At 39.3% G+C, this 24,774-nt stretch overlaps 1 protein-coding gene across 1 annotated transcript in view; it reads left to right on the top strand.

Annotated features, from left to right (window-relative positions):
* The window catches only part of COL4A3 (collagen type IV alpha 3 chain), a 167,260-nt gene that overhangs the window by 104,096 nt on the left and 38,390 nt on the right, over positions 1-24,774 (top strand). Inside the window, exons 20-34 of the mRNA XM_043909827.1 lie at positions 1,023-1,058; positions 3,035-3,199; positions 4,753-4,845; positions 5,356-5,451; positions 7,199-7,269; positions 8,217-8,399; positions 10,412-10,580; positions 12,904-12,996; positions 14,008-14,109; positions 14,996-15,093; positions 15,667-15,817; positions 16,192-16,305; positions 17,277-17,444; positions 18,846-18,935; positions 19,296-19,430. Coding sequence (XP_043765762.1) covers positions 1,023-1,058; positions 3,035-3,199; positions 4,753-4,845; positions 5,356-5,451; positions 7,199-7,269; positions 8,217-8,399; positions 10,412-10,580; positions 12,904-12,996; positions 14,008-14,109; positions 14,996-15,093; positions 15,667-15,817; positions 16,192-16,305; positions 17,277-17,444; positions 18,846-18,935; positions 19,296-19,430 — 1,764 coding nt within the window. The remainder of the gene's footprint in view (positions 1-1,022; positions 1,059-3,034; positions 3,200-4,752; positions 4,846-5,355; positions 5,452-7,198; positions 7,270-8,216; positions 8,400-10,411; positions 10,581-12,903; positions 12,997-14,007; positions 14,110-14,995; positions 15,094-15,666; positions 15,818-16,191; positions 16,306-17,276; positions 17,445-18,845; positions 18,936-19,295; positions 19,431-24,774) is intronic.

The raw sequence follows: 24,774 nt of genomic DNA, 5'->3' as shown, positions 1-24,774 counted from the left end.
TGCTTCCTGACTTCCAGGGCCATGAATTAAAGTCACATTGACTTATATTCTGTCCCTTTTGATGGTTGAGATGATCTTGTCTAATAAGCTCTATATCTCACCGCACATTGAAATCCCCAAGAACTGCTGAATAAGAACCATGTCCCCATTTCTTCCTTCTGATTCTGATGTAATTGCCTGGAGGAGGGCCCTAGATACTGGCAGGTCACAGAAGCTCCTTAGATTAATTCTAATGTGTAGCAGGCTTGAGAACCACTGATCCAGGAAAATGATTGATATAAATAAGATTTCAAGGAGAATTTTATTTAAACGTGTAAAACTTCTCATTGTTTTAAACAAATGGACAGATAATTATTAGACACATGTTTTAAAAAATCTGATATGCTCACTATAAATTACTAATATACATCAAAGAGTTGGAACCCTACTCGGTGTTATAGCTATAAGTGATCTGAAATGGATCCAGGCCAAATTTGAGGTTCTTGACAATTTTCAGTTGTTTGTCCTTCTGACCTCTGAATCATCCCAGCAGAGTGCCAAACACAGAACAGCTCTTAGGAAATGTCTGTTGAGTTATCTGAAGATGATAAAGCACTATAATTTACTTTAAAACAAAAAAGTATAGTTGATTTATAATATTATATTGGTTTAAGGTGTATAACATAGTGATCCAATACTTTTGTAGGTTATACTCCATGTAAATTTATTTAAAAATAATGGCTGTATTTCCTTGTGCTATACAATATGTCCTTATTGTTTATTAATTTTATACATAGTAGTTCATGTCCCTTAATCCCCTACTTCTCCTCCTCCCTGTTTTTGAGTTTTAGACATCTAAGATGAATTTGGTTTCTTCTTCACAGTTTGTCTAAATGAGTGAACTTTTCTCATATTTATGTGAGAGTAGAGGCAAAGCATGAAAAATGTATTAGTAATTATCATTATATGGCCATCTAAGATTTCAATACTGGAAGGAGGGGATATTTCTATCTTTGTAAACAATTACTGTTATGTATCCTCAGGTCCCAGTGGTCCCCCTGGAGCCCCTGGAAGTCCTGGTATGTACATGTTTCTCGGATACCAATACAAATACTATTAAAAGGAAAACATGCTGCTTTCTAATGAGTTTGCATTATTTACCTAAGACTGATGTTTCATTCATTGATACACAAGTGTTTACAACTTCTTCATCACTAACTTTGGGACCTTCAGGGGAAAAGGGAGGAAAACTGACCCAAAGTGATATAGAAATGCTCTTTTTCACTTCTCAGTAGTTTTAACTACTACTGAGCTTCCCAAGTGGTTAAGAACCCGCTTGCCAACACAGCAGACTTAAGAGTTCATTTCCTGGGTTGGGAAGATCCCCTGGAGGAGGGCATGGCAACCCACTCCAGTATTCTTCCCTGGAGAATTCCAAGGACAGAGGAGCCCGGTGGGCTACAGTCCACATGATTGCAAAGAGTCAGACACAGCTGAAGAGACAGCACGCACGCATTTTTAATTAAGTGTCAGGCAGTAACTTTGGTGTGGGAGCAGGAGGCTTGAAACTCAGAAAAAGATACAGAGAAAGGAAAAGGTTAATTTTGTGACAATTACGTTGGTTAAAGTGATAGTTTAGTTTTCATAATGTATCACAAGTTGCCTAAGGATACATAGATACAGTTTTTATATTTTAATATATATTGTTTGTAGTACATACACAATTCTGTGAAGTGTAAAAATATTCATGAATCATTAGAGTTGTTGCCTCTTGAAAGAGGAAGAATAGGGTCAAGGATGGTTAGTTAAGGATTAACCACAGTGGCCTCAGTTTTAACTGTCATTCTGTAATGGGTCATCTTGTGAAAAGGAAACAAAATAAGAACAAAATAGCAAAGATTTGATAAACCCTTACATTGACTATATTTCATTTTTCTCTATACTATGCTGTATATTTTAAAAATAATTTTGAAAATGAATTAAGGTTAAAGAGAGTGGAGGACTGTATGTATATTATGATTTTATTGTAAAAGAAAAGGGAAAATGCATACATATTATGTGAGCTTGCATATACATGGAAAAATATATACCAAACTCTTAACAGCAGGTGTTTCTTGAAGGTGAAATGATGCAAATGGAGATTTTAGAGGTCCGACCAAATACTAAGAAAGAGCACCTCCCAGTATTCTTCCCCGGTGGCTCAGTGGTAAAGAATCTGCCTGGAATGCAGGAGACACAGAGGACGTGGGTTTGATCCCTGGGTCGGGAAGATCCGCTGGAATAGGTAGTGGCAACCCACTCCACTATTCTTACCTGGAGAATTCCATAGATAGAGGAGGCTGGCGGGCTACGGTCCATAGGATGGCAAAGAGTCGGACACAACTGAAGCTACTCAGCACACACAGTGCATAAGACAATTGGCAGAAATAAACTTCAAATGGGCTTCCCTGGTGGCTCAGTAGCGAAGAATCCTCCTGCCAATGTAGTATATGTGGGTTCTATCCCTAGGTCAGGAAGATCCCCTGGAGAAGGAAATGGTGACCCACTCCGTTATTCTTGCCTGGGAAATCCCATGGACAGAGAGCCTGGTGGGCTATAGTCCATGGGGTTGCAAAAGAGTTGGGCATGACTTAGCAACTAAATAACAACAACAAAAGTTCAATTACACTTTTCTCTCTTTCTTATTTGAGACACTGAAAGATAAGCATCTTCTAGTCTCTAATAAAAAAAATTACAAAATATTTAGCATATATTGAGTAATTTCTACTGAAATCCTTTTGAATCAAGAGACTACAGTGAATCCCCACTTCTGTTTCATTCCCTTGTAATAAAGCACGTGAGTTACCTGGTGGGAATAGAGTGGTCTGAGCTCTGCTGTATTGTGATGGTTGAACCAGGTCACAGGTAAGGGAGGGAAGAAAATTCACTTTGTTTCATATGCTCTAGATATTTTTGATTGTATAACGTTTACAGGACTATCTCACTTTTGCAATTGAAAAGCATATGTTAATCAGTAGGAAATTTTTTAATACAATAAATGATTATTTTCTCCAAGGGTCATCAAGGCCTGGCCTCCGAGGAGCCCCTGGAGTACCCGGCGTGAAAGGAAGTAAAGGGGAGCAAGGGCCCCCAGGAAAGACTGCAGCAGGGCCTCCCGGGTCCCCCGGCTGTCCTGGTTCTCCAGGTCCTATGGGGTTCCCGGGACCTCCAGGCCCACCAGGTAAAGATGCTTCAGGGCACCCTTCTGCGTGTGATGCCCAGGGACAGAGGTGTGCCCATCGGGGCAATGAGCCTTCCATGCAGCTTGGCCATCCGTGTGGACCTTAGGTGCTATCTTTCCAGTGGTGTTTCATTTTATTAGCTGCCTGTGAAAGCATGACTGCTTGGCAAGATCAGCCCAGCAGTAGCCCGAGGACAGAGAGGGAGGCAGGGACAGAGGAGTGGAGCAGAGGAGGGACTGTTATCACGTTGGCCTAGGCCAAGTGCGACTTCTTGTTCAGTCCCTGGAGACTGTCTTCCAAGAAGCTGTATAACTTTGTCTCAGGATAAACTTTTCCTGGGGACCAAGAGGCAAAAGTTTGTCCAGGGATAAGATGAACACCCTACTATCACCACCATACACACATACACACACACATACACACACACACACACACACACTTCCAGACTCTGTTTCCATGGCTTCCAGGGCATCCCATGCCTTGGCATCAGCAGGAAAGCCCCAGAGTAGGAAACTTCAGGTGAGCAGCATGAACCGAGGCAAGAAGCTGCCAAGTAAAGTGGGTCAGAAACCACAGAGCTGCTGCCCAGAGGATGTGAACTGGTACCTGGAGGTTCTGATGAAGTTGTCCTTTTCCCCCCATCCTGTGACAGAGCCACTTCACAAAATGTGTTGGCTGATAGGAGTATAGCATCTCAAGAACATACAGATCACGCCATGTATTTTAAAATGCCTTTCCTGGCAGGTACCTAGGAGGTCTTGTTTCATACTCAGCCCTCCTACTAGCCTTAAGAATCTTCCAGAGATCTATTTAAGAAAGGAGGAATCATTATTTATAGACAATATTATTAAAACATAGAAAATTAAGAAAATAATCTGGAAAACTTAATAAAGAAATTCAGTTAAGCACCTACTTCTATGAGTAATATTAAAAAATAAATAAAGGGTGTTCCCTGGTGGTCTAGTGGTTAGGATTTGATGCTTTCACTGCCGTGGCCCATATTCAATCCCTGGTCAGGAGAACTAAGATCTGATAAGCTGAGCAGTCTAAATAAATAATAAATAAAAAGCTTTCCTCTAGGCTAACAACCATCAAAGAAATTATCCTATTAATAGGCATAATGTCTAAGAACAAATCTGTTAAGTTAAGGAGGGTATCTATGTGGAAAACAAAGCAAAACAAAACTAAAATGCTTCACTATGTGTCAGGACTCTCAGCCCTCTGGGTGTTTTCCCAAATGTAGGTTTTATGTCCTCATTTTATTGATGACAAGCCTGATGTGCATAACTCTTGAAGCTCAGGAATGTTCAAGTCAAGATCTGGAACCCGGGGCACTTGCAATAGAACTGCATCCTTATTTTAAAAAAAAAAATCATGTGTGTGATGTGAAAGGAAAGCTGGTCAGTCTTTTCAGTGGCAGGTAACCTTCACAAGACTCAACTTGCAAAACAGAGATGGGGAAATGCATATAAAATAAAGACATTACTAAAACACTTGCTAATTGAAAAAAATACTTAAATAAAAAATTAGCTTAGATGTTGTCTCTTTGCAGGTGGTATTGTTTTTCGTGAAGGTCCACCTGGAGTTGGTGGACATCCAGGCCATATAGGGTCGCCAGGTATCCCAGGAGTCGGTGGACCCAAAGGTTAGTTCAGTCGGTGATGTTCGACCAGAATGAGTCATTCTCATCACCGTTATCATTACTTATTTTATACTTCCCAGAGACAATGACCCGAAACAGCAGACAGTCACAGATGGCTTCTTTTCCAAAAGGATTACCTAATAGTATTTATTTCTCTGGAAATCAATCATTTATTTAGCACCTGTGCAATAAATCATTGGCTGTTCCTAGCATGTGAGTTTTATCCTGCACTCGAGAGAAAAACTGAGATAGTAAATGTTTGTTACCGGGCTCTTCGGATTTCCTTTCTATAAAGCAAAAAAAGAAAAAGAAAAGTTCAGATACAATAAGCAGATATAATAGATGAATTGTTTTTTATGAATATACATGTCCTAGATATGTATGAATACATACATAATTTTCACTACATGAAAAAATTTAGATGTAATAAATGGTCATGTGGTTGGAAAGTTTCAGTCCTTTCTGAGGACTCGGTGTGGGTTTGTGAGTGACGCAAGTATGTTCTCATTGCAGGGGAGCCGGGCCTCTTGTGCACACAGTGTCCTTATGTCCCAGGATCTCCAGGCCCCCCTGGATTGCCAGGGTTAGAAGGCGAAAAAGGATTCCAAGGTAGGACAGTTTACACCCAAGTGTTTTTGCAAGTACCAAAAGGCTCCGCTCACTGGACAGAAAAAAAAAAAAGACATCAGATTGCTCAATGTCAGGATGCAGTTTACGTGAATTTGGAGGGAAACCTTCAAAAACATTCTGTTAACATAAAGAAAGCCAAAAACCCCATAAAACGTGGCATTTCCCTCTATTGCATTTTAGTTGCTGACTACCTGAGACAAGCCTGAGCGGAAAGGATGGGGCAAAGAACAGGGGAAGTATTTTTCTGTAGCTTCTATTTGGTACCCAAGTCTCTGGGGGAAAACGTTAAAAAACCACAAGGAAAGGAGAAGAGAAGCAACAAAAGGAAAGCTATCATAATTTTCCTACATCCCCAGAGTCATCTCTGAGCCAAAGCTTGAGATGCAGGTGGGCAGCTCATTGCTGCTGCCCAACCAGTTGCATCGCTATATTTTCCTTGGTTTCCTTACGTTTGAGGAACTACAGCTATAGCTTAAAGAAGATGCATAAATGGAAAAACTGTTTTGATTACTATAAAAGAATTCTCCTGACTCACATCTTGCATTAAAATAAAATATGAATAAACATTTGTTAATAAACTGACCTTAGATCCATCCAAAAGACCCTCTAAAGGGATCCTCTTTACCAAAATATTTAAATACCCAGAGGAACTATACAGTTGTATAGCAAAACGCAATTTAGCAACAGATATCCAGAGCCTCAGAAAGGTTTTTACCTCTTTTGACCTGGAGCTACACTTTTAGGAATTTATTGTAAAGGAAATCGTTGGTTAAATTCGCAGAACTAAATATGGGGTATTTATCATAGGACTGTTTACAACAGCTAAAATTGAATAAAACAATTCAAATATTTAAAAATAGAGACTTCACTGGTAGTCCAGTGGTTATGACTTTGACTTCCGATTCAGGGGGTGTGAGTTTGGTCCCTGGTCCAGGAGATAAGATCCCACGTGTATCTTAGCCAAAAAAGCAAAACATAAAACAGAAACAATATTGTAACAAATTCAATAAAGACTTTAAAAATGGTCCATGTCAAAAAAATCTTAAATGCCTGAAAATAGCTGTTTGCTGAATAAATGATCTGGCAACCCACTCCAGTATTCTTGCCTGGAGAATCCCATGGACAGAGGAGCCTGGTGGGCTGCAGTCCATGGGGTCACAAAGAGTTGGACACAACTGAGCAACTGAACACACATACACACACACACACACACACACACACGTGCACGTGCACACACACACAATAAGCTACAGCCATTTAAAGTGAAGCTATAAATCCGTATTTATTGACATATGCATAATGTGACATCAAAAAAGTATATTATGAAGTCCTACACATTTATGGATATAAAATTTTATGAGTAATACACATGAAAATTTTAGCAAATATTATCTCCTGGTGGTAGATTTATGCATGATTCTTATTCATTTCTTTCAGTATAATTTTTTTTTACCATGAACATCCATTACTTTTATCATTAGGAAAAAATAAGTGTATTCCTTAAAATTATAAAGACAAGAATTTAGGAAGCTAAAATTTGAGTACTTATTTTGAACATAACTCTTTTTCCAGTTTTTTTAACTCCCATTGTCATCCTCCACTGTGTGTTTTAAGATAGAAATTTTCTTTCTTCAGAAGAAAATGCCCTATTTTCCTCACACACTGCCTTACCCTGGCTGCTCCAAGTTTGTGTTCAATGACCACTTAATAATTTACTGCTTTGCAGGAGAACCAGGGGCAGCTGGCATTAAAGGAAGCCCAGGGTCCCCAGGAAGTGCTGGTCTTCCAGGATTTCCAGTAAGATTTCATGGTTTTGAAGCTTTATTTAGGTTCAGTTTGGAGCACTCTGGAGATAATGGTTGCTGTCCATATAAGTTGTCAGTTTGGTGCCTCAGAAGGAGGCTTACTTAATAGTAAAGCGCTTGGTTGATACTTTTGGATTGAATGAATTAATGAATGTTGTGTGAATGAATAAGTGAATTCATGAATTTATCATCATTTCAAATGGTATCAGAGACAGAAAGTAGATCAGTGGTTCCCTGAGGCTGAGGTTGGGCATAGGGGTGGACGGCAAGTAGATCTGAGGGAATTTGGAGGGGTGATAGAAATGTTTTAACACTGGATTGTGGCGATTGCAACACAATGTGTAAATTTACTAAAAATCATTTAGTTGTAGTCTTACAAAGGATTCCTTTTATGATATTTATACTTTAATATAATTGTTAATAAATTAAAATCAGAAAGTTGTATTTGGATAAATGCATTTAAATCAAATTATCCTTGGATGCATATTGTGGGGCTTCCCTGGTGACTGAAACAGTGAAAGAATCTGCCTGCAATGTAGGAGGCCTGGATTTGATCCCTGGGTCAGGAAGATCCCTCATAAAAAATCATAAAAAATTTAAAACCAGAAAGTTATGTTTGGATAAATGTATTTGAATCAAATTATCCATGGATGCATATTAAAATTTATCAGTATTCAAACATAATCTGAATTATAATGATGGTGGCATCATATTGAATTATATTATTATAGGTGTTGCATTGAATTATCCTAACTGAAGTTTTTTTATAGTTTTGGAGGTAAAAATAAAGCCAAAAAGCTTGACATACTTGTGGGTCAAAGAAAGTGTCTGGAAAATAATTCATGTCCATTAAAATTGAAAAGTTCTTACTGACATTTTTTTAAGATTGACAAGAACAACTGTACCCAAGGCAATGCAGACATTTCTCTACTACCCTAGGGATTCCCAGGTGCTCAGGGTCAGCCAGGACTTAAAGGAGAAAAAGGTGAAGCATCTCAGCCAGAGGGACAAGTGGGTGCCCCAGGGGATCCAGGACTCCGAGGACACCCTGGAAGAAAGGGCTTGGATGGCATTCCTGGAACTCCGGGAGTGAAAGGATTACCAGGACCTAAAGGAGAACCGGTTGGTACTCAGCAACTTTTTCCAAATTACCTTCCTTCTGAATGAAGGGCTCTAAAGTTAAGACATCAGCTGATCTTGTTTCAAAAAATTATTGGAATTTCAGCACAGTTCATCCCTCAAACCAGAACAAATATTTATAGTATTTTGACAAAATAAATATGTAGCACTCAATATCTTTTTTTCTCAATGATGTTTTCAGCCCAAATAAAATTCCACATTGACAATGATCTTGTCTCATACACAAGTAATAATTCCACATTTGTATCAAATGAGTTTATAGGGAAGTTCAGAAAATGATTAGTGACAGAAAGTTTTAGTCAGTATTTTGGGGACATTGTTCATTCTTTTAAGTAAAAATAAATGCCTGAAAGGATAAAATATTTAGTGTAATCAAAAAAATCTAAAGTGTTGTCATTTACAGTACTTAAGCTTGTATAAATCCTATCTTTTCATGTATAAAATCTCTCACATGTTCAAGTGAGAGGTTCTTACTGACCTTTATTTTTAAATGTTATAGAGGCAGAGGCCGACCACTTATCACATATATCTGAGAGGTTCACAAGGCATGCTACTCAGCGTGTTTCATGAAATACCAGTTACTCCAAGGCTTATCAGTGTCATCCAATCAAAAGTGTTCTACCTTGAACAGGGAAACTTGGAAACAATTTAAAGCTTCATTCACAAACCCTTTAATATGAGAATATGAATTGACTCCCCAAATGTAGATATGATATGCAATCTTTCCTACATCTCTTTGTGTACAAAACCCTCTTTGGCCAGAGCAGCTAGCAGTTCCAATGTTTCAGACTCATCTTTGGCAAACTGCCAGCTGTCCCTCCAAGGCAGTAGTTATGCTTAAAAAGGGCTGGAGTACAGAATTCTTTTGTTCTAGCATTAATACAGTCCATGAAAATGAAAGTGATAGTCACTCAGTCGTGTCCGACTCTTTTCGACCTGTAGCCTGCCAGGTTCTCCTGTCCATGGAATTCTCCAGGCAAGAATACTAGAGTGGGTTGGCATTCCTTTCTCCAAGGGATCTTCCCTTCCTGGGGATCAAACCTGGGTCTCCTGCACTGCAGGCAGATTATTTACCATCCGAGCCACCAGGGAAGCCCAATATAGTCCGTATGATGCTCCTATTTACATCTCCCTATTTTTTTTTATTAGTTCTTATTATGTCCCAGAAAGTAAGGGAGTATCGAGGAACTGTTTTGAGTCTTACACCCTGCCATCTTAAAAGAAGGACTACTTAGCCACCTGTTGACATTGAACAATGAAAGTCCTGTCAGATGGGCTTCTCTGGTGGCTCAGAGAGTGAAGAATCTGCCTGCAATGTTGGAGACCTGGGTTTGATCCTTGGGTCAGGAAGATCCCCTGTGGAAGGGAATGGTTTCCCACTCCATTATTCCTGCCTGGAGAATCCCATGGACAGAGGAGCCTCGCAGGTTACAGTCAAACATGACTGAGTGACTAACACTTTCACTTTCACTTGGGGGGAAAGAGGAACTTCAATTATTTTGTCAAATTCAACTTTAAAAGATACAACTCATTTTCAAAGCTAGAGATGATGAAATTAACAAAAGATTTGAGAAAAAATTAGTACAGATTCAATATCTCCTCTGTAATGAAGATACCTGGTGAAAACCAATCAAATGATGATTTGCCGTACTGGGTTTATTTTAGAAATGTGGCATTAACATGAATGTCAACTCTGATGCCCTTTGCATCGTTGGCCAATCTGAGGTGAGATTTCTGGGCTGTTACATGCGTAGCATTCCATTATAGGACATCTCAAGTGGGACTTGAGAGCGTTAATGACATGTTGCTGGATCCCAAAAGGCAGGAAACAACAGACATCATTCAGTGCTTATTTTAGAACAATGCCTTCAATAACAACTGCCTTTTAATTCAGGATCTTCTCAATGATGACCTAACTGGTATTCATATTCATGTGAGATTGTGTAAGGAGATACTGGATGAATCACTATACGAACATATTCCTATTGATACAGGCCCTGAGTGGTGAGAAGGGGGACCCAGGTCTTCCAGGGGATCCTGGTATCCCTGGGTCCCCAGGACCCATAGGACCGGCTGGACCATCAGACTATGGACCACAGGGAGAGCCTGGTCCAAAGGGCACCCAAGGACTTCCTGGAGCCCCTGGACCACCTGGAGAAGCCGGTTGGTTAGTTTTCTTTCCAGTCCTGTTTTCCTGTGGAGTGGGTTGATGGTTCCTAGAGCTAGAAGGAATGTAACTCTCCCAAGACTAGTGAATATCTAGAAATTGACTTCTAATAAGAAGACCGTGTCAACTTATAGACTCTGGGAAAGAACATGGAGGCTGTGGTAGAGAGCAATGTTACTGAGCAATGCAGCTGAAATTTCCTAGGAATAGTCTATATCCATTCCTGATATAGAGAAATGGAATGAATAGATCCTAAGAGATGAGTGGAAGTCAGGTATGACAAACAAAGGGGAGGCAGAGACCTGTAGGATTGACCTTGAGAAGCCTCTTCCTAGCCCCAGGGCCCACTCATATTATTGCAATTTGTTCTTTTTGATCCGTAACCTCATAAATGGCTTATGAATAAAACTTCAAAATATCTAAGGCAAATGAAGAAAAGTTGTATTGACAATAGTCATAAAGTGCCATTAACTTTAGGATCTATGTGTACTGAACATAGCTGTGGTATTCAGGAGGGATTGGACCCTCATGTTTACCCGTGATGGAAAACATGGCTGAAAAGGAGAATTTCCTGTTACTGACAGTGTTAAGTAATGTTGCATTGGTAATTTTTTACTTCTAAAATCACTTTAGTGATTCAGTACCAGTGGTCTCCAAATCTTTTTATAGCATCCCTCACCAGGAATAAGATTTTGAGTGCAGCATCCCCTGTAGTATTCACATACATTTATATGTACATTCCTCGAACAACACTATATGGGAGTTAGGGGCACCAATGTTCCATGTGTATAACTTAGAATCAGGCTTTCTGTGTGTAGCTCCTCCCTATCTGTATAGTTCAACCTAGCCTGTCATGTAGTACTCTAATATTTACTATTGAAAAAATCTGCCAATGAGTGGACCCTTGCAGTTCAAACCCATGTTGTTCAAGGGTCAACAGTACATTATAAATTGCATGCATGCATTTCTGTCCATACACATATGTAAAGCTTATTTTATCATTATATTGTTATATGAGTTATATGAGTATTTTTTTCTGCACCTACTTTAAGGCTCATATTCTAATCCAAAGATTGACACACTATAGCAGACCACAGTCTAAATCTAGCCCACCACCTACTTATGTATAGTCTACAAGCTCAGAGTGGTTTTTATATTTTCAATTTATTGGAAAAATTTTTTTGAATAATATTTCATGACGTAAAAATTATAGGCAATACAATAGACACTAAAAGTTGTATTTCCTATTAAGTTTTATTGGCACACAGATTGTTCCTCACTATTCTCACACTAGGAAAGTAAAGTTATTGCAACAGAGACACATCTGGACCATAAACTCCAAATTATTTACCATCTGTCCCTTTAACAAATAGGTTTACCTCCTTCTAATTCATCTTCAAATCCTCCTCTGTTCTTTCAAAGGGAATATCATCATCAAATTTCTCCCATCACATTACTGTAAACTTATCTTTTCTATAAATATATGAATATATGGGTGATTCTGATCAGTAACAATTGTTTTAATATTAGCCTCTGTTTTCAGAGGGCTTATCTAGTGGCTCAACAGTAAAGAATCTGCCTGCAATGCATGAGAATCAGGAGACCCAGGTTCAACCCCTGGGTTGGGACAATCCCCTGGAGGAGGGCATGGCAACCCACTCCAGTATTTTTCCTGGGAAACCCCATGGACAGAGGAGCCCGGCAGGCTATGGTCCTTGGGGTTGCAAAAAGTTAGACACAGCTGAAGCAACTGAACATGCACACACACACGCACTTTGGTCAGAACATTATCTCAAATCTTTCCCTGGGAGGCAGTCATTATTTCTTCAACCTGTAAGGAACTCAGGTTAAAAAACATGCTCAAGCTCATAGACCTTACAAAGAGCAGGGCCAAGATTCAAGCCCAATTCAACTTGTCAGGCCTCACTTCGTGCTTTATTCAGTAAACCATACTGTCTTCCTGTGAAAACTAGTCACCCAATAAATAAATACCCTGCCAGTATTCACTAGCAGTTAGGCTGAATTCCATATTATCAATATTTTTTTTAGAATAGGTTCTCTTTTAATAGATCAGCATGTTGGACTATTAACTAAAACAAGGCTTAACCAATAACAGATGCTTATAAATATTTGTCAATTGAATAAGAGAGTTTCTATGAGCTGGTCGTCCTTAAGCCAGGTTTGAAGCCTATGGAAGCAGAGATTATTTTTTATATCCCTTGGGGTATGTTTATGAATCCCTTATAATTATGTTTTTCCCTTCTGAACAAATAAAAACTTCAATATGCAAACCAATCTTATGCTGTACATTTTCTTAAGGTCCTGAGGGAGAAACTGGTGTTTCTATACCAGTCCCAGGGCCCCCAGGACCCCCTGGGCCTCCAGGCCGTGCTGGTCCCCGGGGTCCACCTGGTGAGTATCCCCTTTGCCACGCCTGGTACATGGGAGAAAATGGCACCCTGACTCTCCTGGCTAAAACTCTCCCATTAGAAGGAAAACAGATTCATTGGCTCCAATAAAGAGCTTAGGTCACAGGGGACAAGCCAACAGACAGGAGACTTGCTGTTGTCCTTTGAGGTTATCTGGACTATTCCCATTAGTACTTCTGACTCCAAAAGAGAATTGATACAATTCCTTAAGAGGGACTGGAGAGAAGAACAGACTTCCTGGATTTTTGGTGGAGGAACAAGCAATGTGAACTGCTGGTTGATTGGGACAGTTCCCATAGCTTCTTCATTTGAAAGCTTAACTTTTTTGCCAACATCATCTAAAACTTAACATTACATTCATGGTGGGGCGTGGGGGCATATAGTTCAAGACATCAAAAATAATTCATTTTAGAAGTTAAATTATATTTTCAAAATTATTTACAATATTGCATATTAATGCATATATGTAGACTCCAGAAAAATGGTACTGGTGATCCTATGTGCAGGGCAACAAAGGAGATGCAGACATAAAGGTCAGACTTTTGCACACAGTGGGGAAAGAAGGTGGGATGATTTGAGAGAGTAGCATTGAAACAAGTACATCACCATATGTAAAATAGACAGCCAGTGGGAATTTGTTGTATGATGCAGGAACCAAAGCCACTGCTCCGTGACAACCTAGAGGGATCGGATGGGGTGGGGGGTGGGAGGGAGATTCGAGAGGAAGGAGACAGGTGTATACCTATGGCTGATTCATGCTGATGTAAGGCAGAAACCACCACAATTTATAAGGTAATTATCCTCCAATAAAAAATAAAAATTTTTTAAATTACTTGTGCTTCCTAATGATAAGCTCATTAGATAGGAATGGGTAGGAAGTTGGGGTTATTATTTCTTAATTTACAAAAAGGTCTGGAATAATGCAGAAACAAACATCTTGTTTTATGGCAAGATACAGGGAAGGTGCTGACATGGATGTCTGTGTGTTTTCAAGGTATCCCTGGATCCACAGGAGAATGTGATCTGGGTCTCCCGGGGCCTGATGGTGAACCAGGAATTCCAGGAATTGGATTCCCTGGGCCTCCTGGACCTAAGGGTAAGTTTTCAAAAAATTTTAAACACAAGGTTCATTGTGGATATTTATAAAATGTAAACACATGTAATGAATAGCATAGGAAATATCCATTAAATCCTTCAAAATGATGTTTTCCACTAGTCTTAAATGGGGAAAAAAATCTTAAAATAATTTTAAGCAAAAAAGGAAGAATTCACATTTTATGCAGTCTCATCTCAATCGTATTTTTTAAAATGCAAGAAAAAAACTGGACGGAAATTCACCAAAATGGTAATAATGATTCTTTCTGATTGTGGGATTGTAAGAAATTTATTCTTCTTAATAGATACCTATACTTTGTTGTTGTTCAGTCACTCAGTCATGTCCAACTCTTTCAACCCCATGGACTGCAGCATGCCAGGTTTCCCCGTCCTTCACCATCTCCCAGAGTTTGCTCAAACTCATGTCCATTGAGTCAGTGATACCATCCAACCATCTCATCCTCCTTTGCCCCCATCTCCTCTTGCCCTCAGTCTTTCCCAGTATCAGGGTCTTTCCCAATGAGTCACTGCTCACATCAGATAGCCATGTAAAAATTCATTTGGCTGTGCACTGTATGTGAAATATACTTTTTAAAAAAGGCAGCCAAACTGTCAATCAGTATCAGTGGTTTAAACTAGAATTGCCAGAATTTAGTGGCTCTAAACAACAAAAATATAGAAGGTAATTTTTTTAAACTGGGAACCAATGTAGTCTAATTTGGAATTTACTTTTTTAAAGTGCTAATTTAGCAGTTGTCTTTCTCATTTCTCAAGCTTTCGTGAAAACTCCTAAGGCTGCTTGCCTTGCAAAAGCACTTTAAGATGAGAGAGCTACTGCGTAGGCTCTTTTAAGCCTTATCTTACAACCTTTATTATTTTTTCTCTAGGAGACCGAGGGTTTCCAGGAACCAAAGGATCACCAGGTTGTCCTGGAGAAATGGGAAAGCCAGGCTTACCTGGAAAGCCAGGCCTCCCAGGAATCAAGGTCTTGGAGAATTAAAATTTAAACTAATATGGGGGAGAAGAGGAGCAATTACGGTTGGCCAGTTCATATGCCCCTGCCAGTCAGGATGCTCTGTGTGCATAAATTGCCAATATATTTGTAGATGACGAAGATATTGATTTTTTTAAGTTTCTTTAAATTATTCCTCCCCTTTAGAAAGGAGATAGAAGGTGTAAGAATACCAAGTTGCCTCTCTATTTCTTCCTTAATCTTCAGAAGCATTTGGAGTTCTTAAAATGGGAAAACTTTAGAAACCAACATGAATAGCTATGAGAAAAACTATCAAAAGGAGAGATATCTAGACTGTAGAAAATTCCACAGTGTTCTTAACAAGTGGAGGCTAGGAAGAATTAGTAAGCACAATTTTATTTAAAAAGTCAGCAACTAGAGTTGAAAAGGGGAAATGGATGAAAGGGTGGAGACTATGCAAAAAGGGATGTAGAACCTCCATCTTGGAGATATTATTTTCAAATAAATAGCTCTAAAGACCAGTCTATAGTCAGTAAGGATTTGAAAGCATGATGCAGTGAAACTAATATCATTTTTGTGCCCTAGGGAGAGCCAGGACTAGCCATGCCTGGAGAACCCGGAGCACCAGGTTTGCCAGGAGAAAGAGGCAGCTCTGGGGAAACTGGAGAAATTGGACTCCCTGGACTTCCGGGTCTCCCTGGAGTTCCAGGAACTGGGGGGCTTGATGGACCACGAGGTACAATAGCAAGTATGGTTACCTTTTCCCACTGTGAGCTCAGCTACAATGCTGCCATTTGAGTGTGTAAGTGCTCTACAAGTGAAGAATTCTTCTCAAACTTCTAGCTCAATAAATAGAATGTGGGAGGCTTAATTATTTTTTCCATTCAACTTTCCATTCCATTGCTGCCCTACCTTTGTTCCCTCTTTTTCCCTTCCTTCCTTCTTTTCTTTTAACCAGTGTCCTCTGTATTAGACACAGGACTATGGTACTATCAATGGTAATAAATATAAGTTCCATTCAGGGGGGGAAAGTTATAGGAGAATGACTGGAATCGCAATACTAAGACCTTGAGTTTGGCATCTTATTGTGTTTTGGGCTCTATTTTGCAGGGGATCCAGGGAAGCCCGGGCCACCTGGAGAAAGAGGACCCCCAGGAATGTGCACAGAGGGTCCCATGGGAGCTCAAGGACTTCCAGGCTTAAATGGATTGAAAGGGCAACCAGGTAGGGGGAGGCCCTTGAAACCAATCACCAGGTGGGCAAGTGACATGGGACTCCTACTCTGAGCTTTGCTGCCTGACATGAGAACTGTCCAGTAAAAAGTCCTGACCACTGTTCAGTGGGAAAAGTGATTTCAAAAACAGAAACCTGTTGTCATAGATTCATTGCAGTGAATACCATCGATAGAGTACGAGACCTGAAATTACTATAGTAAAATTGGTCTATGTCTTGTATGCAAGAAAATATGAACACTGAAATTATATACAGATATATATTTACATATATATACATATAAACTCTCAAAAATATTTTACCTTGAATACTTTCATACATACATTAAAGTGGTAAATGTATCCTAATTATTGAAACAGAGTGAATGTATACAAACTAGAACATATAGTCAGTTGCTTTACAAGCAACATAAAAGAATATGAAAATAAATCTAATTATGAAGATGAGGTGGTCATGGGGAATTTACTATCTTTTTGGCTTCTCTCAACCAGGTTTGTGAACTATTTCTGGGGAAAAAAAATCCTTTAGGACTCAGCTACCACACTTCTAATATGATCACAAGCAAAATTTTAGCCAAAATGTTCATTGTTGTAGTGGTGCTATCATTGTTTCCAGAAGCATCTGAGACTTGCCAGATGAGTGGTTCAGTACCAATCCTGCAGGTTAAAGACTGAGCCACAGTCAGAAAGTGCATTCCCAAGATGTGCCTGCAGGACTAGAAAATAAATCTAAATTCTAGACTATCATCACTTCATGAAGCATTGAAACACAGAATCTTAAAGCCAGAAGGGATTTTTGAATTCCACAAAAGGGGACCTAAATCAATCAATTAAATCAATCATTAGATAAGTGTGTGATTTGCTCAAATCACAGAGCTAAGTATTTACAGCTGTGAAATATATCTGGAGTTGGTGGGGAAAGCAGTTGTGTGTTCATTTTTTCATTCATTCATTTATATACAGGCAGAAGAGGTGAAACAGGGCCAAAGGGAGACCCAGGTATCCCGGGCTTGGATAGGTCAGGATTTCCTGGAGAACCTGGACTACCAGGAACGCCAGGTCACCGAGGGGAGATGGGACCACCTGGTCCAAAAGGATATCCAGGAAATCCAGGATTTTTAGGGCCACCAGGTACCCTTGCTTTTGTTATTCTTCTTCCCTTGTTTTCCACATTTTCCTTTTAAGTTACTGTTGTTTAGTCAGTCGTGATTCCACTTGTTTGCCTTAGCATGAATAGAATGCTAGATTTCTAATTTAAAAAAAAAATAGATATGCAACAAATAACAAATGTTTACTGTATAGCACAGGGAACCATACTTAATATCTTGTAATAACCTATAATGGAAAATAATCTCAAAAATGATATATATGTATATGTATGACTGAATCACCTTGCTATGCACCTGAAATGTTGTGAGTCGACTATACTTCAATAAAATATATATAAAGAAAAAAATAAAAACTCACAACAACAAAAACAAGCAAAAAAAGACTTTAAGACCTGTAGCAATAAAACTCCGAGAAGAAAAAAAAAATTACAAATTCAATCTCTTCACTTCTTATAGATCTATTCAGACTTCCTATTTCTTCTTGAGTCAATTTTGGTAATCTGTGCCTCTCTAAGAATTTGTCCTTTTTGTCTAAGTTATCTAATTTTGTGGCATATCATGGTTCATAGTATTCCCTTATAACTCATTTTATCGCACCAATTTTTATGCTTTGTATATTTGGGGGAGAATGTTTCAACAGTCTTCTCATGGTATAAGGACCTCGCTGATCTCTCCTCAAGAGAAGAGCCCAGAACAGCATGACATATATACACGACCATGTGTAAAATAGGTGGCTAGTGGGAAGTTGTGGTATAGCCCAGGGAACTCAGCTCGGTGCTCTGTGATGACCTAGAGGGTTGGAATGTGGTGGGTTGGGAGGGAAGCTCAAAAGGGAGGGAATATGTGTATACTTATAGCTGATTCCTTTTGTTGTGCAACAGAAACTAATATAACACTGTAAAACAATTATACTCAAATTTTTAAAAGTTTTTAAAGGAAATTGAAAAAGGACTCAATCTGCTAATTAATCTTTCATTTATACTATTGAGCCTGTAGTATATGCCATCACTATTCCAGGCCCTAGAGACACATTGCTGAATAAGACTCCACCTCTGACAGTGGGGACACAATAACAAATACATTGAAGAACTAAATTCATCTAGAGACAAAGGTTGTGAAGGAAGTAAGATAAGGGAATATAACAGAAAGTTATTGATCAAAGGTTGGGAGGAGGAAAGGCTCCTGAACTTCAGCCATAGTCTCTCCTCACCCACAACTGTGATGTACTATCAATGACTTCTACATCTGTGATGTAAGAAAAAGGCCATTTCCTGACCCATCTCCTAGACTATTATGATTATTTTCCTATTTACAGAAACCATTTTTTCAACTCTCTTTCCTCTAAGTATACTTTATTTTATGGAGTATTTGCTTTTCTCATTATTTACAACGTGTGCTGCCTTGTGTTAATTTCTTTCCACAGGTGAAAAAGGAATAATGGGGATGATGGGGTTTCCAGGCCACATTGGTCCCCCAGGGCCTCCTGGGAACCCAGGCACCCCAGGACAGAGGGGTAAGTGATGGAGTATCTTCCAGCTATTAAAAGGTATGAACAATATTCATTTAATTAGCAGAAACATGAATTATATTTTATTCTTTGAGGAGAAAGTATTTCTGAGGGAATCATGTATTTAATTTTGCAGTTTTCTGTATTCCTTTTTCTCATTTGAATAGAGGCATATTTTTCTCCCTATAGGCTTTGACCACTGCCCTCATGTGGCTGCCTGTTTGGGAGCAACTATTCATCAAGTTCTTAGCCCTATTAACCTTTTTTGGTTTATTTGTCTTGTTTTATGATCAGCACTGTTAGCTTTAGAATCCTCATGGACTTTTAAAGAATTAAGGGACTGATGCTGTTATTCCTGTCTTTTAGGGAGCTTTGGAATTCCAGGAGTAAAGGGCGCAAGAGGACCCCCAGGAACCAAGGGGGAGCAGGGAGAGAGAGGAACTCCCGGGTCTCCCCAGATATTCCACTTAGTGGGGGACAAAGGGGAGCCAGGACTCAAAGGTAAAGACTTCTTTACAGCTAGACCAGAACATCAGAGCTGATTCTAGGACTAAGAAATTATCCAGGAAAATCCCTTTAGTTGACAAAAGAGCACCGTGAGGCCCAGGGTTTAATTTTGCACCCAAGCGCACAAAGCCGGTTGATGGCTGAGTTCCACTAGAACTGGGTTTTGTGCACTTTAACAATAATACATCGCCTCTTTAATCATAACTTTTTATTTCTAAGTTAATTCTGCATTTCAGTCTGCTGTCTTTAAACTGTCACCAGTCAATTTTTAGATTCTAAGCCTCAAAGCCCCCCTTTGGCCAAGAATGGTGAAAATGAAACCTTTAGAAAACTCCACATAAAAAACTTCCCTGGCTGGAATAGAAACTTCCACTTCAAATTCTACTCTGTTCTATCAACTGCCAGGATGAATTTTTCTGATTGCATCTAAAAACTGCTTCTCATGCTCAGAGACCTTTGGAGAATAATTACTGAAGAGAAACTGTTTTGATTACAAGTCAGTGACTTTAAAAGGCTGATAATTGTTAGCTACAGCTGTTAAAATTCAAACCCATTCACATTATTTCAAATTATTTAAGCACTTTGTATGACAGGTTTTGTTATATGATCAATGCAATCAATATTAAATCAAAATTTAAGAAAGTTTGCCTTGCAGTCTTCCTGATCAAATTGAGTAACTTTAGTAAAACAGAGAATTGCTGGGTAAAATTAAATGTTTGCAGATCAAACTTATATATCAGGGAAGATAGTGTGCTTGTAGTTGCAAAACCATATCAAGTTTTGGGTAATTTGTAATCAATTTTGAGAAGTCAGATTGTATTCAACAAATATTTACTTATTTTTCTGGTAAGGATTTACAGTCCAAGTAGATTTGATTTTAAAATTCTGTTTAGAATTCTGTAGACCAAGCTGGCAAGCTAAATAGCCATCTCTCCTAGAATTAGGAAGGACTTCACATAAGTGACTTCGACCAGTGTTCTGGAGTGTGATTGAATCCAACTGATTCTCTAACTTAAAAAAATGGCTAAGCATTGGAAAAAACTACGATTTTTTTTCTATAAAGGAAAATGAGCAAGTCAAGGTCTTTGGGATGTGTGCATACTTGCTAAGTCACTTCAGTCATGCCTAACTCTAAGGTCTTTGGGATGGTCCCCCTCTAATCTGCTGTCAAAGAGATAGTTTAGTTATAGGTGCATACAGAATGCACAGAAGACTGTGCTGCCTTTTTAGCAATGAAATAGAAAGTAGTATTAATTTTATAAAACTCCTCTGGAACTGGTCTAAGTCAAGACATAAAAAGAAAAAAAATACTGGCACAAATGTCCAGTCTTCATAAACAAACACTGCTTCACTAAATTATCCTAGATGATTTAGGTAGTGTTGCAAACATTTTGGAAAAAAAATATGAATAGCATATCTGTGCTTGCATAAACTAAATTTGGTTCTAACATCATGAATGCACAATGGAGACTAATTTATAATTAAAAATTGTTTCTGTGAAATATAGAAGGACACATGTTATTTCTATGCTTCTAACAAAGTACAGTATGCATGGAGGCTGTCCTGTATGTTTCCTTTTGGCTTTTCAAACACATAACCAAGGAGCAGACCGTGAACAGCAACAGCAAAAGATCATACTATCTAGACCTTGCTAATTTCAATATGATTCATTTTTTTATCTGAATTTCTGACTTGAAGACATACATTGCAAATAGTGGAAAAGCTATTAAAGGTACAAAAAAGCAGTCTTCCCCTCCTTGAGGAGTCTGCATGGGAGATTTAGGCATACGTGCAAAGAGAAGGAGATGGCAACCCATCCAGTGTCCTTTCCTGGGGAATCCCATGGACAGAGGAGCCTGGTAGGCTACAGTCCGTGAGTCACAAAGAGTCAGATATGACTTAGCAACTACACAACAACAAAAAGAAAATGAATAATACAATAGAACTGTTGTGTTACTTTTAGCAAAGACCTATGATGCCCTTCCCACATGCAGGTACTATTCCAAATTTTACAAATAGTGACTCTTTTAATTCTCACAACAACCCTATGCATAGATGATTGCTATCATCCCATTTTACAGATGGGAAATAGAAAGGTCACTCTGTGTCATTCTGATAGGAAGTGCAGAGATGGACCTCACTCTGATGTGGTTCCAAAGTCCATGCTCATTGAGGGCGAATGGATACATGTGTACGTATGACGGGCTCCCTTCACTGTTCACCTGAAACTGTCACAGCATTGTTTGTTAATCAGCTATCCCCCAGTACAAAATAAAAAGGTAAAAAGCAAAGTCTATACTCAGCCTTCTCACTCTGCCGTCGGCTGGGTACCAAGACACTGAGCTCTGTGGGAGATGAACACAGCAGCAGCTGCTGCTGCTAAGTCACTTCAGTCGTGTCCAACTCTGTGCAACCCCATAGACGTCAGCAGAGAACACCTCAAATGGGGTAGTCAAAGAAGCCTCATGAGCCCAGGAAACTATATTCAATATCCTATAATAAACTATAATGGAAAATAATATGGAAAATAATATATACATATACTACTGAATTACTTTGCTATACAACAGAAATAACACAACATCGTAAATCAATGATACTTCAATAAAATAAATTTTTAAAAAATCCTCCATGAAGGAGAATCTAAATTGTGAGTAGGTTTCAAATAAGCAAGGAATATTCTTGGCTTAAAATCTTTCCAAGTCTCCCCTTGTTTTAAGAATTCAAATTTCTTAGACCAGCATCCAAGTTTCTCTACCACTTGCCCTTTGCCTACCTCTCCAGCCACATAATATTTATCTACTCAACAATTATTTTTATAACCTACTGACTGGGCATTTTACTCTGTCCTGAAGACAGAGGGGTAAACAAAGCGGTGCTAATATCCTGGTCACGAGGAAATTCAGCTCAGTGGAGGAAAGAGACAGTCATGTCTCTGAAATGATTTATATCCAGGGCCAGGTAGTAAATATCTTAGGCTTTGTGGACCACCTGTGACCCTAGCTGCATATTCTTCTCTGGTGTTTCTGTTTGTTTGTTTACAACCCACAAAAATGTGAAAGCCATCCTTGGATCTCCAACCATAAAACATTAAGCCAAATTTGGCCCACAGGCAGTATTTGCCACCCCTTAAAAAACAAACCAAGTGAATAAACCAAACAATACATATTTTAGATTATGGTAAAGGACATATATGGAAAAAAACAAAAGTTACAAAAGAAAAAATTCTAGCCTCTTGCCACTTACCACCCCTTCACACATGTATTTTCTTGTCTAGGAATTCCTGTTCCATTGCATGCTTTCTCCATCCAGCTGGCTCCCACTTGGTCTTCAAGACTGAGCTTAAAAATATCACCTCTTCTTGGGACTTCCCTGGTGGTACAGTGGTTAAGACTCTGTGCTCTCAATGCAGGAGGTCTGAGTTGGTTTCCTGGATGGACAGCTAAGATCCTGCATGCCTCATGGTGCAGCCAAAAATAAAACTTGAATAAAAATTTAAAAATTCCCCCTCCTCTCAGAATTCTTACCTGTAGCACATTGTGCCCATCTCTATTACAGGAACTATCTCACTGGGTGGTGATTTTTTATTTGGCTCTCTCCAATTAAATACTAAAAACCGGGACAAAGGGAATGTGATTTACTTGTCTCCAGTACTCAAAACAGGACCAGTCTATTAATTAGTACTCAATCCATATGTGAATGAATGAATATGTAAGCAGGGAAACTTTCAGACAAAGGAAGTGAATCTGCTTGAGGAAAGGCACAAGCCAGGCCTTGGACTAAGTGCCCATGAAGGGAATTCATCATTAACTCTGTAGGCAAAAGAGAGGCAATGAATCTTTTTCAGCAGGAGAATAATGTGATCAAAACCATGTTTTAGGAAAAGCAGGATGGTGGTGTGGGACTAGTAATTCCAGCATTACCACTAACTGATGGTGTAACTCTAGATTAGTTCATTGACTTCATAGTTCAGTTCAGTTCAGTTGCTCAGTCGTGTCTGACTCTTTGCGACCCCATGAATCGCAGCACGCCAGGCCTCCCTGTCCATCACCAACTCCCGGAGTTTACTCAAACTCATGCCCATCGAGGTGGTGATGCCATCCAGCCATCTCATCCTCTGTCATCCCCTTCTCCTCCTGCCCCCAATCCCTCCCAGGATCAGGGTTTTTTCCAATGAGTCAGCTCTTCGCATGAGGTAGCCAAAGTATTGGAGTTTCAGCTTCAGCATCAGTCCTTCCAGTGAACACCCAGGACTTATCTCCTTCAGGATAGACTGGTTGGATCTCCTTGCAGTCCAAGGGCCTCTCAAAAGTCTTCTCCAACACCACATTCAAAAGCATCAATTTTTTGGCACTCAGCTTTCTTCACAGTTCAACTCTCACATCCATACATGACCACTGGAAAAACCATAGCCTTGACCAGACAGAACTTTGTTGGCAAAGTAATGTCTCTGCTTTTTAATATGCTGTCTAGGTTGGTTATAACTTTCCTTCCAAGGAGCAAGCGTCTTTTAATTTCATGGCTGCAGTCACCATCTGCAGTGATTTTGGAGCCTAAAAAAATAAAGTCTGATGCTGTTTCCACTGTCTCCCCATCTATTTCCCTTGAGGTGATGGGACCGGATGCCACTGACTTCTTTTTTTTTTTTCATTTATTTTTATTAGGTGGAGGCTAATTACTTTACAATATTTCAGTGGTTTTTGTCATACATTGACATGAATTAGCCATGGATTTACATGTATTCCCTATCCCGATCCCCCCTCCCACCTCCCTCTCGACCCGATTCCTCTGGGTCTTCCCAGTACACCAGGTCCGAGCACTTGTCTCATGCATCCAACCTGGGCTGGTGATCTGTTTCAACCTAGATAATATACATGTTTCGATGCTGTTCTCTCAAAACATCCCACCCTCGCCTTCTCCCACAGAGTCCAAAAGTCTGTTCTGTACGTCTGGGTCTCTTTTTCTGTTTTGCATATAGGGTTATCGTTACCATCTTTCTAAATTCCATATATATGTGTTAGTATACTGTAATGGTCTTTATCTTTCTGGCTTACTTCACTCTGTATAATGGGCTCCAGTTTCATCCATCTCATTAGAACTGATTCAAATGAATTCTTTTTAATGGCTGAGTAATATTCCATGGTGTATATGTACCACAGCTTCCTTATCCATTCATCTGCTGATGGGCATCTAGGTTGCTTCCATGTCCTGGCTATTATAAACAGTGCTGCGATGAACATTGGGGTGCACATGTCTCTTTCAGATCTGGTTTCCTCGGTGTGTATGCCCAGAAGTGGGATTGCTGGGTCATATGGCAGTTCTATTTCCAGTTTTTAAG

The sequence above is a fragment of the Cervus elaphus genome, chromosome 8 (genome assembly GCF_910594005.1).
Source record: "Cervus elaphus chromosome 8, mCerEla1.1, whole genome shotgun sequence".
NCBI lineage: Eukaryota > Metazoa > Chordata > Mammalia > Artiodactyla > Cervidae > Cervus > Cervus elaphus.
Note: the sequence above shows the minus strand (reverse complement) of the source record. Positions and strands in the feature narration are given on the sequence as shown.